Source organism: Heptranchias perlo, chromosome 6 (genome assembly GCF_035084215.1).
Source record: "Heptranchias perlo isolate sHepPer1 chromosome 6, sHepPer1.hap1, whole genome shotgun sequence".
NCBI lineage: Eukaryota > Metazoa > Chordata > Chondrichthyes > Hexanchiformes > Hexanchidae > Heptranchias > Heptranchias perlo.
This window is the reverse complement of record NC_090330.1, coordinates 30099134-30112506: the sequence shown is the minus strand read 5'-3', so window position 1 is coordinate 30112506 and position 13373 is coordinate 30099134. Positions and strand designations below refer to the sequence as shown.

The 13373-nt window shown below is 42.1% G+C and overlaps 1 protein-coding gene across 4 annotated transcripts in view; it reads left to right on the top strand.

Moving 5' to 3' along the window:
- Nucleotides 1–13373, top strand: part of wasf3b (WASP family member 3b) — a 96149-nt gene that overhangs the window by 58203 nt on the left and 24573 nt on the right. For all 4 annotated transcript variants that reach the window (XM_067986016.1, XM_067986015.1, XM_067986018.1 and 1 more), the window contains exons 4-5: nt 7538–7672; nt 10039–10192. In XM_067986016.1, the coding sequence (XP_067842117.1) occupies nt 7538–7672; nt 10039–10192 (289 nt within the window). The remainder of the gene's footprint in view (nt 1–7537; nt 7673–10038; nt 10193–13373) is intronic.

Below are 13373 nucleotides of genomic sequence, written 5' to 3'. Positions count from 1 at the left end.
GTTTGACAGGTCCGAATTAAAGAGCCACCTACGCCACAATCAGTAAAATTATTAAACATTCGTAAACCCATCTGTCCAGCTGGAATGAAGATACTTACACCACCAAAAGGTACGCTGCAAAATACCAGCCCTACACTACTTTTTAAAAGCGCAATGACTATTAATGACTGTGAAACAATAAAATAAATTTTTAAAATGTAATGTAATAGTACTCTTATTTTAATACTTTGTGATCATTTTAAAAAATTTAAAACATTTTATTTTACTTTTAACTTCTATAAGTTTCATTACACTAAATAATTTGCTTGGCTTTTTATAAGATGTGTTAATTTTTTATTTAAACTAACATACAGAAGTTTCCTTTAAATGAATGATTTCTACTTGCCTGCTTGTGGGGTGACTTTTCTTCTTGACGGATTCCGTAGGCATGGCTTCCGTTCTCACAGTCTGTGTCGGTTCCAAATGAACCTGCGCTGAAATCACAGCGCTGAACTTTAAAAAAAGAGGGTGTGCGGACAGCCTTGCCATGCCGGTCGGAGCAAGTTCCGGCCCATCATGGACCAGAGGGCAGGCAGGTGGATATAGAAGCTGAACATGAGACTATTGACCCTGGAGAACATCGAGAAACTAAGGAGGGATTACACAGTTTGAAGACCGTGAAACCCCTTCCATCCCTTGATCCAAATTCTGCATTTGCGTGGTGTGCACGAACTGCTGGATGGTCCTTGGGCTGAGGTACGAGGTCTGCCTTCCCTTGGGGGAGTGTCCGCTCTAGGGGGTCGTCGGCGGGGTCTCGTGGGGTGATCTACCTGTGAGATCCATGACCGCGTCCGGTTCCTTGGCCTTCGCTGGTTGTTCGCTCTCCGCGACTGTCATGCTGCTCAAGGTTGCCTGGAGTTGGGAGACCTCGCTCTCAGTGTCGCTTCTCCCGATGCCCCAGAGTTTGGGTACTTCGCTGTCCACGTCGCTGCTCCCGGTGTCCCGGAGTTGGGGTGCACTGGGCGCGTCGCTTCTCTCGGTGTTCCGGAGTTGGGGTGTGCTGGGTGCATCGCTGCTCCTGTGCCCCAGAGTTGGGGTTACTGCTCCTAGCTTCCTGGAGCTGGAGTGTGGTGTGTATGTTGCTGGTCACTGTCGCATTTTGCCACTTCCTTTGAGGATGGCTGGGTCTCGCCACTTTTTCCTTTCTTGTCAGCCGAAGACTGGCCGCTGTTGTCCGTTGGAGACTTTAAGCGCCTCTTGCTGCTGGTCCCAACTTTGGCGTCAGTTCCTCTGCTGCTACAGGACTGCCTCTTTTTCTTTTCCTGCGTGGTTCATCCTTCTTCTGCCCCAGGTTCTCCTTCCATCGGCTTTGCATGCTCAGGGGTAGTCTCGGGGCTGAGAGTCGGGGTTTGGCTGGTTTCCTCGATGGTCCCTTCCTGCTCTTTGTCTTCCTCCTGGTCATTGGCTCTTTCACAGGGATCCACGGTGGGGAGTGGGGAGGGGTCTGGCCTCCTCTGGGGCAGCCACCACTGCTGCTCTCTTCTCCTGCGTCACCTCGCCTCTCACTACCTGTGCGTAGCTGTGTCTGTGGTTTGGGTAGGTCTTGTACAGATGACCAGCCTCTCCACACAGGTTGCAGCACTTGGCCTCCTGACCGTTCAGTGTGTGGTGGCCCTCCTTCCTGCAGATCACTGCCTTGTAGGAGGCTGCCTTGTGCCCGGGTTTGCCACAGGAGCGACACATTCTGGGCTGCCCTTGGTATTCCACATACCCATAACTCGTCCCAATCGTGAAGTTTGAGGGGCAGTGAGCGATGTTTCCCTCTGCATCCACCCTCAGCATTGCCTTGATGCTATTCTTGATCGTCCAAATCCCAAACATGTCCTCGATGTTGATGCTCCAATCTGCTCCGTCCACATATCTCCTGAGGAATATCAGCACGTCCACAGTGGGCACATGCGAGTTGAACATGTGGACCATCAGCATCCGTTCCTTCGCCAGCGGGAGCATGAAGAGCGGCTCCACAGTGAGAAGCGAGAACAGCACTTCCTTCCCATTCTCCTTGAAGGCCTGGTGCATCTTTTGGCATCCCTGAAGGTCACGTCAAAGTATCCACTCCTCAGGAAGACTTGCAGGCAGAAGATGTCCTTGGCCTTGAAACCACAGGTTTCGAGAAGAACCTTCATTACGAAGACATTTCGTTGCCAGGGCGAGGTTCCTTCACCCGTCCTTGCAATCAGCTTGGTGGTATTTTGCATTCCATGCCCAGGGGCTCGGGTAGCCCTTGTCGCCATGCCCGCTGTGATATAGTTTTTGCTGTACTGGGAAAAAGGTGTTCGACCGGTCTCTGGCCAGCATGAGGATCCACCTCTACGACAGCAAAGTTTAAACTGGTAATAAAAACAGAACATTTTCTGTTTTTATTTCAGATTTCCAGCATCCGCAGTATTTTGCTTTTGATTAAACTGGCAATAGCTGATTCTACTTGATCTTGCAGCTTCTTGATCATAGGATATCCCCTGCCAGGTAGCAACAAAATTTGGGTTGAGTCACATCAGGGCTAACAGAAGTGATTGAGTTGGGGCTCTGAATGGGAGTTGGATCAGTGCACCATACATTTCAGTCAAGTTACCTAATAAGATCTCTGTGCCCTATCTGTGAAATTTTGGTTGGAGTTTTTTGGCCAAGCATTGTGCACTCCACAACAGGAAAAAAATGAAATATTCACCAGTTATGTTGGTTACGTGCAAATTTAACTGCTTGCAAGTCGTAAAGCCCATTATTATAAACTAATCATTGGCTGCTTTTCTGTTATTCCTGTTTTCAAATTCGTGTTGGACGGAATCAGCCAAAATAAAATCGTGAGCACTCATTATCGATCGGGCGTTGTGAAAGGTGATCAAAAATAGAGCCATTAACACTTTTTGAAAAAAGGAGGTAAATATGACCATTCACGTGTCTTTATATTTCTCCTGCTGATCCAGAAAATATTTTAGATAACGAAGGAAATTTTTTTTTTCAAATTCTCACTTGTTTCTCCTTTCTTATGTTTTCATTTCATTTATTTCTGTTTCAGTTCTGCATTTTGATCTGCATCTACTTTCTCATTTTCTTTGTTCCTGTTTATGTTCTCACCTGTTTTTACTTCTGCCCATTTTGTATTCTGTTTCATAATATCTATAAATGTTTTGGTGGCATCTCTGGTAATGTTTTGCTATTTTAAATTAATTTTCTTGTTCTCTTATCTCCATTGTGTTCCTGTTAAACATTTCTAATCTCATGAAGCAAAAAGACCCTTTTTTTTCCTTCTCCCTTTCTCTGCCCTACAGTTTTGAACCCTGAAATCATTCTCACTCTTCTGAGCCATGAGGATGGCTGACAATTTGTCTGGTTTGCATTGCAGAAAAGATTCAGTGCGAAATTCAGTCTTTCTCTTTCACCAAAGTTTGGAATTCTGGCATGAATTTATCAGACACAGCACATCTTATTGTAGCTTCTAGGTTTTTGTCCAGCAGTTGCGAGTGGTACTTTGACTTCATCAGAGTGATTGGTGAGAATGTTGACTCGTACAACAAGACGCGCCAGACCCGCCCTGCTGTCCATCCAGACGCAATTGGATACTGCTTGACCTTTTACGTAACGTGCCTTGTTAGAACTGCTCATTATTGGTTGGGCTTGCTTTCGTCTGATGGCCTGGAGCAGTAATCCTGATTGGTCACAGCTGACCACGATAACAGCTCCTTTCTCCATACAAGCGTTTTCACTTAAGTTATATACCATTTTAGCAGATAACCAAGGAAGTAAAGCACACACAGCAATCAAAAAACACTTGCACACTGCTTTTTGTCTTACCGTTTTACCAACAAACGCACAAAAAGGTGAAGTACACATACAAACGCTGTGCGAATGAGTATTGAGATCACATGCCCAATGACCGTGTCTCTTACTCATTATTTACCAATCGAAAATGCAACTTCACCACATCTGGATTCCCAGTTAGCTACATATAGCTAGTGGGTAATGTATTGGACAACACCGGACTAGTTGATGTGAATGTAAAATAAACAACCCTCATTGCACGATTAGAAAATAGAATTTTTCCCCCATAAAATATATGTGGAATAAATTCCCATCAAAAGTAACTTGCTTTGTAAATTATCTCCTTTTAAAAAGGATTTTGACAAATATTCAGTTATAAAATAGATAGGTTATAGGGATAAATATTAACTTATGTGATCAGATACTGTACAGAACACTTGTTCCAGTTCTTCTGGGATTGTGGAAATGTTATCCATGGAATGCAACTGATCAAGATTGCAATAGATTCAAATTCTTGAATTTCTGCTTGATTACCTTCGGAGGTCAGGGAGATATTTCAGTTTTTTTCTACTTGGAAGTGTTGATTGTGCTAAACTTTCTCAAGAGATTAACCAAGATTTGGAGAGTCTGTGACCATGCAATTTTCACTCAATCTTATGTAATAAGTGACTTACTAGGCTAAGTACCTTTGTATTGTTCTATATTCTCCAATTTTCTTAAATACTAGAATTTTTAGAATACTTTTTGAATTTTCCATTTTTTGTATTTTAAATGTGGAATAATTCTATCATTGGTACTTCTAGTAGTTTTGCATTGAGTCAGGGATCTAGTATTACATAGAAATATTACATAGATTGCATAGAATTAAAAAGTATTAGGAATAACATTTTGAAATGTAATAAATGTATCTTTGGAATTGCATTTTCCATGAAGGTGGTGGCAGAAATATGTTAAGTTGAGCTTGTGAAGCTTTTAAATAAATTAAACTGTTGCAAATAGAATATATGCAGCCAAAGGTCAGTCAGTCTGGTTGGCTTGCTCTTTCTCTTTTTGCCTCTCGTATCGGATTTCTGCTACGTTTTGTGCTTACAACCAGCCCAGAATTTGAACTAGCAGATTTCTAGCTAGTTGTTCTAAAATTACCTACATAAAGCCCTAGGATCAATCCCTTATTGCATAATCTGAAATGGTAAAAGGTGCAAATTCAAATCTACATCACTGATACTTGTACAGTCCATCTTCCCTGCCTCTGTTATTCTGTTAGAGATTATCAATTGAGTAAACACGATTGATAACGAAGAAAAGGAAGGAAATTAATTGAATATTGAAATATAAATACATGGGGGCAGTAACTGGACCTTGTTTGGGACCTAAAGGAATTTCAACTCCACAGAAACTAAAGGTAGAAAGATGACACAAAAAATGCATCTCTAATGTGATGATTATTAGACCAGATGAATGGTTAACCAAGAAAGAATAGAGTTCAGAAAAAAGACAGCAGAGCATACTTGAACACTAGGGCCGCCTGTTAAATAACACCTTTCCTTGAATTTTTTCCCTGTTGATACCTTCAGTCATTCCTTTTTAGCATGTCTGCATTGGTCAAGAAATTGCCAAAATTTCCTTGTTACAAGTTTCATTAAATAAGTAAAATTTTAAGTAATTTGATTTTAGACTTGTTTCTGCACAATTGTCTTAAGTTTTGTAAATTCTGTCATACTTCTTTCCATTTAAAAAAAACAGCAAAATGATGAATCATATGGGAGTATGTTGGAATGACACCTTCGTATTTAATTTACCACTTTATCACTTTCTTGCAAGAAGGATCCAGTGTGCATTCCCAGAGTTTGTATGAGATGTATTGGTAATGAATAAATTAGAACTGAAATGTCAAAAATGTTAACTATTTGCCTTGTGTAACATCTCTATGGGAGAAAAGAAAAAAAAAATCATGTTTTCAGCTTTCCTATGGAGCCCACTTCTCAGCCACTTGATATAAAAAATGTTCTGAACTGATACATGGCAAAGCAGTATTAGCATCAGTGTACTCTGTCTCTTCGGAAACTGACTCTCTTTCTCCCCCTCCCTCTACTATGGTCCAATCTTCAAGTTGATGTTTTAAATTCCCTTAGCCTACCCCTTTAACATTTATTTCATTGTCCTGCTTTGAATTTTGAGTTTTATTGTAATAATGGAACCAACAGAGAGGAAGGTACAAAAGAAATATTGGCAAATTTGAGAAAGATAAGAGGTTAGTATAGAAAGTATGACCATGGATGTGTGGACCAGACAAGTTATGAAGAAGAGAAAAGGCATGTAGGATTAGTGCACTGAAATTGAATTGTTGAAACTAAGAAAATATTGCTGTACTGGAAACTCATAAAATGCCTCCAAGATTGCTTGAATGACATCAGTAGAGTTTCTAACATAGTTGAATTGTGGATCTTGATAGCAGACATTGTAAAGTCAGAAGTGCAAAACTAAATAGAGTAGTCTAGTTTTAGTTTTGTCATTTATTTGCTTATATGACCGGTTACAGTGATTTTTTTTTTTGATTCAGTTTTTTTAATTCATTCATGGGATGTGGGCATCGCTGGTAAGGCCAGCATTTATTGCCCACCCCTAATTGCCCTTGAGAAGGAAGTGGTGAGCTGCCTTCTTGAACTGCTGCAGTCCGTGGGGTGTAGGTTCTCCCACAGTGCTGTTAGGTAGGGAGTTCCAGGATTTTGACCCAGCGACGATGAAGGAACGGCGATATATTTCCAAATCAGGATGGTGTGTGACTTGGAGGGGAACGTGCAGGTGGTGGTGTTCCCATGCGCTGCTGCCCTTGTCCTTCTAGGTGGTGGAGATCGTGGGTTTGGGAGGTGCTGTCAAAGAAGCCTTGGTGATTTGCTGCAGTGCATCTTGTAGATGGTACACACTGCAGCCATAATGCGCTGTGGTGGAGGGAGTGAATGTTTAGGGTGGTGGATGGGGTGCCAATGAAGCGGGCTGCTTTGTCCTGGATGGTGTCGCGCTTCTTGAGTGTTGTTGGAGCTGCTCTCATCCAGGCAAGTGGAGAGTATTCCATCACACTCCTGACTTGTGCCTTGTGGATAGTGGAAAGGCTTTGGGGAGTCAGGAGGTGAGTCACTCGCCACAGAATACCCAGCCTCTGACCTGCTCTTGTAGCCACAGTATTTATGTGACTGATCCAGTTTAGTTTCTGGTCATTGGTGACCCCCAGGATGTTGATGGTGGGGGATTTGGCAAGAGCTCTTAGACAACTTATGTTCTGCTTTGCAATGTTGGTATATAAAATTCCACAGAAATTTGCCAGACATATCTAGTGGCAGTAGTGGGGTACCATACAAATGCTTTATCAAATCCATTTTTGGATGAGCTGTTTTATGGTAGCATGTTGTCTTTCAAATTGGACTGATCTCCCATTAAAATCCACATATTCACTTTATTATTTGTTTGTATATTTCCTGTTATATACTACCTGATGTTTCTTATGTCTGTGATGCAGTGGTCAGAGTAATCTCTTTTTTGGTCCTCTTGTTGTAATATCTTCATTTTTCTGCATAGAGTCATAGTTAGTAAAATATAATTGAAGATTGCTACTTTTCCATTCAAAACGTAAGCTCAATGGTAAAGTGTTTATCAAGGGAATTCTGGATAGTTTTATATTTTTCTTCTTCTACATTATAGATTTTGCTTTTTCCTTAAACTTGTTCTGTACTAATCTGTTTAGGCAAACATGCAGAGGATATATTTGGTGAGCTGTTTAATGAAGCCAACAACTTCCATATCCGAACAAACTCTCTCCAAGATAGAATTGACCGTTTGGCTGTCAAAGTTACTCAGCTGGACTCTACAGTGGAGGAAGGTAAGTAATTCTATGGTAGGGCAGATGTTGTGATGATTATTATGCTACCAGAAGATTTTCCTTTTTCTGTTTGGTTTACTTGTAGACATTCTTAATGGTCTTTCTGTTCAATTTTTGAATAATTACTGAAAGCAGTCCAAGATTTCAGCAGAGAAATAAATAAGAACTTTTAAATTAATAATACAGATTTTGCCCTATTTGTTTTAAGTTATTTTCTTCTTAGTCCCAGGGATTAAAAAGCTAATTCATCTAAACCTTTATAAAGTATACTTTTTTAAAAAAAAGACACACATTTTATATAATTGTATTCATGATTTAAACCACTTGTTGATGTGACGTCCACAGTAACACTTCTAATTTAACCTGGCTCTCCATGTTCTGAAATAGGCTAAAATAGGATATGCTCCTTCCCATGTGAAAAATCGCCTATAAGCAATGTTTCGCAATGAATACTTTGAGTCCATGATTTTTGAATTGTTGCCTTTTAAATGTCCTCCCACTTGCAGGTACACCTGAGATCTTGTACCCGGCTGGATTTCACTGACGTGATGTAAACTAGGCATCCACCTCGCCCATGGGGCTGAAAATAATGCAGAGACCTTCCATTCCCCCTTTTTAATACAGTAATGAAGCTCCTGCCTGTTCCGGCAGGAACTTCAGATGCTTAACTTGAATATCGAGAGTGGCTATAACTACAAGGAAATCCAGCGGAACTGGCATCCGTCAGATGTTTTTTCCTCTTCTGTCTCTCTACTGCTCAAAATCAGGGCGGTAGTGAGATGAGAAATCAATTCCTCTATGTCTCCCTTTCTGTCTTTTTTTCTCTATGCCTTGCATGCTCTCCTTTTTGCTCGCATCTGTTATGTTGACACAGGCACCGAGTTTCAAAGCTCTGCCATTATCTTGTCCCTGTAACCATGTTACCTTCATGCAAGGGAATGGTCTTGCATAGGACAAGGGATGGAACAGAGCAGGAAGGTGCACAGCCTTGACTATATAGTCACAGTTGGGCAGGGAGTGCAGAAGTTGGTTTCTGGTAGTCACATGACCAATGGTTAGCATTGACCCCTACCTCCCCCAGCTGGATGTCACTTGGCCTAATCCCATCCATGGGTATAGTGACAAACAATGCCCACTAAAGTGAAAAATACAGTGATTGTTTGTACCCAGATTCAGACTTCAAAACTGTGGCACCGTTTGATTAACCTTTTGCTGTGTTCCACTGAGTATGGAGGGTTTCGAATGGCTGCATTGTGGTTATGGTTTACCGCATCTCTGTCCACCCCATGACTTTACCCAGTTGTTGCCCAAACTCTTGAGTTCCATCTCTTGAGGAACACTGCTCTCATGAATGATCTCTTTACTGATCACAGAAAAATTACCCATGCATGCAACACAGAAAGGTCGTGCATGCACAGTAGTACCAAAAAATTGAGATAAAAGGTCTATTTCAATAATGGGAGTTCTGGGAATGCAGCAAAAGGCAAGGTGGTAAGTGAGGGAAAACCATGATGGAAGTAGGAGACTCAATGAGAGCTCCTGAAGAAATATGGCAGCAGGGATGGATTTTCCTATGTTTTTGTTGGTGTTTGTGTATTTTACTTTAAATAATGTTGGGTATCTAACATTGCAGAATAGGTCTGTAGATCAGTGCCATCTAATAACTACTGCTGTATTACAGAACTTTAAAGGTTAAAAAAAAAGATAGACAACGAAAATAACAGCTTTAATGCAGAAAGTGCTGCAATAAATAGTAATCAGGAGAGTCTTGAAGAAGGTGAGGGATCTGATGCGCCTAGGTGCAGATTCAGGAAGATCTCCCTTATTCTATCTTTATTCTTTTCTAAATATTTGTGCCATCAGTAACGTGCTATGTCTTGCTGCATCTGTGTATTATCTTACTTAATCTTGACTTTGGTATTTACTGCCTCAGAGTAGACGGGAGAATGTGACTGGATTCCCATGCGATCTTTGGTGCAATATATCATAGTTAAGAGGTAGCTGTTAGTTTCACTGGCACACTATCCCACTCATGGCACTCATAAGGGCACAGGTTTCATTTCAGAAGAGACTCGGTCTTTTTATGGAAACTGCCAGTGAGCACAGATATTGGGAGAAAGTCTAAACTGTAATGGGGGAATAAAGGCAAAAATCAAAGAGTATGAACTGAAAAAACCCTTGCTTTTTAAAAAAAAAACGATACCTTATAATAGTCAATAAATTTAAAAGTTGTGTGAAAAGTAAAGTAAAATATGTATATTTTTAAAACTGAAATTTTTTTTCAATATACCAGTGATTAGTGTACTGCATTAGTTGTAATCTTAGGTGTTAAAACCAAGGCTTTAATATGAACTGTTGTTGTCTAGTTTCTTTACAGGATATTAACCTGAGGAAAGCTTTCAAGAGCTCTACAATACAAGACCAACAAGTTGTTTCAAAGAGTTCAACTCCAAACCCAGTGCTGGAAATGTATAACAAGAGTGATAAACCACCCCCACTGGACATCCTCTCACCGTACAGGTATGAGTGTGAAATGTAAGCCTAGATATTCTGCTTTTGCAGATTTGGGGGTATCTTTGGTGTAGTGGGACTTCTACCTGCCACAAAGATGTGCCCCTGACCCTAGCCGATTTCTAGCCTCAGTCATTTATATACTTTTGGCATGCACCCTAGATCCTCAGAGGCCTTCCAAAGCATTCCATTTGTCAGTGGCCTCATTGCTAGTAATGAAAATGTTTACATTTTAAAAAATATTGGTGGGGGAGATCAGGAAGGCAGAAAATCAACTCCGGTTGTATTTCTACAACAACAACTTGCATTTATATAGTACCTTTAACATAGTAAAACGCCCAAGGCGCTTCACAGGAGCATTATCAAACAAAATTTGACACCGAGCCACAAAAGGAGATATTAGAACAGGTGATCAAAAGCTTGGTCAAAGATGTAGGTTTTAAGGAGCGTCTTAAAGGAAGAGAGAGAGGTTTAGGGAGGGAAGTCCAGAGCTCAGGGCCTAGGCAGCTGAAGGCACAGCCACCAATGGTGGAGTGATTAAAATCGGGGATGCGCAAGAGGCAAGAATTGGAGGAGCATAGAGATCTTGGAGGGTTGTAGGGCTGGAGGAGGTTAGAGATAGGGAGGGGCGAGGCCATGGAGGGATTTGAAAACAAGGATGAAAATTTTAAAATCGAGGCGTTGCCAGAATGGGAGCCAATATAGGTCAACGAGCACAGGGGTGATGGGTGAACAAGACTTAGTGTGAGTTAGGACACAGGCAGCAGGGTTTTGGATAAGCTCAAATTTATGATGGATGAGGGTTTCAGCAGCAGATGAGCTGAGGCGGGGGCGCAGACGGGCGATGTTACAGAGGTGGAAGTAGGCGGACTTGGTGATGGAGTGGATATGGTCACCCCACAGCCACAGAGTTCAGGATAGCAAGTGGGCAGCCATCCAAAGGGGTAGGAAGAGGCAGGCAGTGCTGAAATTGTCTGGGTGTGTGGCACTCTCAGCATTGAATACCCGTGAGAGTAACGACACCTCGAAGGAATGCAGTCCTGAGCATGGCACTTGGGACAAAGGACTGCACAGGGGGGCACAGAGAAGTGCAAAAATGCAGTAGTCATAGGGGATTCAATAGTCTGGGACAGACAGGCGTTTCTGTGACCGCCAACTTGAGTCCCACATGGTGTGTTGCCTCCCTGGTGCCAGGGTAAAGGACATCAGAAAGGGTGCAGAACATTCTGCAGGGGGAAGGGGAACAGCCAGAAGTCATGGTCCATGTGGGTACCAACAACATAGGAAAGAAAAGTGATGAGGTCCTGCGGTTAGAGTTTCAGGAGATAGGGAGGAAGTTAATAAGCATGACTTCAAAAGGTAGTAATCTCTGGATTACTCCCAGTACCACGCGCTAGTGAGTACAGAAATAGGAAGATAAGGCAGGTTAATGTATGGCTAGAAACATGGTGCAAGAGGGAGGACTTCAGATTCTTGGGGCATTGGGACCAGTTCTAGGGCAGGAGGGACCTGTTCCATACAGACGGGTTACACCTCAACAGAGCTGGTACCAATGTTCTCGCGGGGAGGTTCACTTATGCTGTGGGGGAGGGTTTAAGCTAATTTGGCTGGGGAGTGGGCACCAGGATGTAGCATTAGAAAGGAGAAACAAGGTGCACGAAGGATTGGGAGGGACAGATAGCGCTAGAGTAAGAAGTAGTGCAATATTGGGTGGGATCAGACAACGGAGAATACAAGGAAGTCTAAGATAGGTTTAGAGTGCGTAGTGTAAACGCACGAAGCATGGTAAATAAGGTTGGTGAGCTGCAGGTGCAAATACCCACATGGGAATATGATGTTGTGGTGATAATGGAGATCTGGCTCAAAAAAGGGCAGGATTGGGTACTAAATATTCCTGGATACAAGGAAAGAAAGGGAAGAAAAAGAAGTGGGGGTTGGGGGGTTGGCAGTATTGATTAAGGAGAATATTTCAGTGCTGGAGAGAGAGGATGTCTTTGAGGGGTCAAGGACAGAATCTATTTGGTTAGAGTTAAGAAACAATAGAGGTGCCATTACATTACTGGGTATACTGTATAGGCCACCAACCAGTGGGAAGGATATAGAGGAGAAAATTTGCAGGGAAATTAGAGAGCTGCAAGAACTATAGAGTAGTGATAATGGGGGACTTCAACTATCCTAATATAGATTGGGATAGTAATAGTGTAAAGAGCAAAGGGGGGGGGGGGGAATTTCTGAAGTGCGTTCTGGAGAACTTTCTTGATCAGTATGTTTCCAGCTCAACGAGGAAGGAGGCATTGCTGGATCTAGTTCTGGGGAATGAAGTGGATCAAGTGCAGCATGCCTCATTGTGGGAACATTTAGGAAACAGTGATCAAAGTATCATAAGGTTTAGATTAGTTATGGAAAAGGACAAGGAGCAAGCTAGAGTAAAAATACTTAATTGGAGGAGGCCAATTTCAGTGAGTTGAGTACGGATCTGGCCTGGGTAAATTGGAATCAAAGATTGGCAGGCAAAACTAATCGAACAATGGGTGGCCTTTAAAGAGGAGATGAGTCAGGTACATTCTAGGTACATTTCCACGAGGGAAAGGTAGAGTAACCAAAGCCAGAGCTCCATGAATGACGAAAGAGATCGAGAGTAAAGTGAAGCAGAAAAAGGGGGCATATGACAGATGTCAGGTTGATAATACAAGTGAGAACCAGGCTGAATATAGAAAGTACAGAGGAGAAGTGAAAAAGGAAATGAGACGCATAAAGAGAGAGTATGAGAATAGACTGGCAGCTAACATAAAGGGAATCCAAAAGTCTTCTATAGGCATATAAATAGTAAACGGGTAGTAAGAGAAGGGGTGGGACTGATTAGGGACCAAAAAGGAATTCTACGCATAGAGGCAGAGGGCATGGCTGAGGTACTAAATGTGTACTTTGCATTTGTCTTTACCAAGGAAGAAGATGCTGCCAAAGTCACAGTAAAAGAGGAGGTAATTGAGATACTGTGCTAAAAATTGATGGAGGAGATACTAGAAAGGCTGGTTGTACTTAAAGTAAATAAGTCACCCAGTCCGGATAGGATTTATCCTAGGTTGCTGAGGGAAGTAAGGGTGAAAATTGCAGAGGCGCTGGCCATAATCTTCCAATCCTCCTTAGATATTGGGGTGGTGCTTGAGGACTGGAGAATTGCAAATGTTGC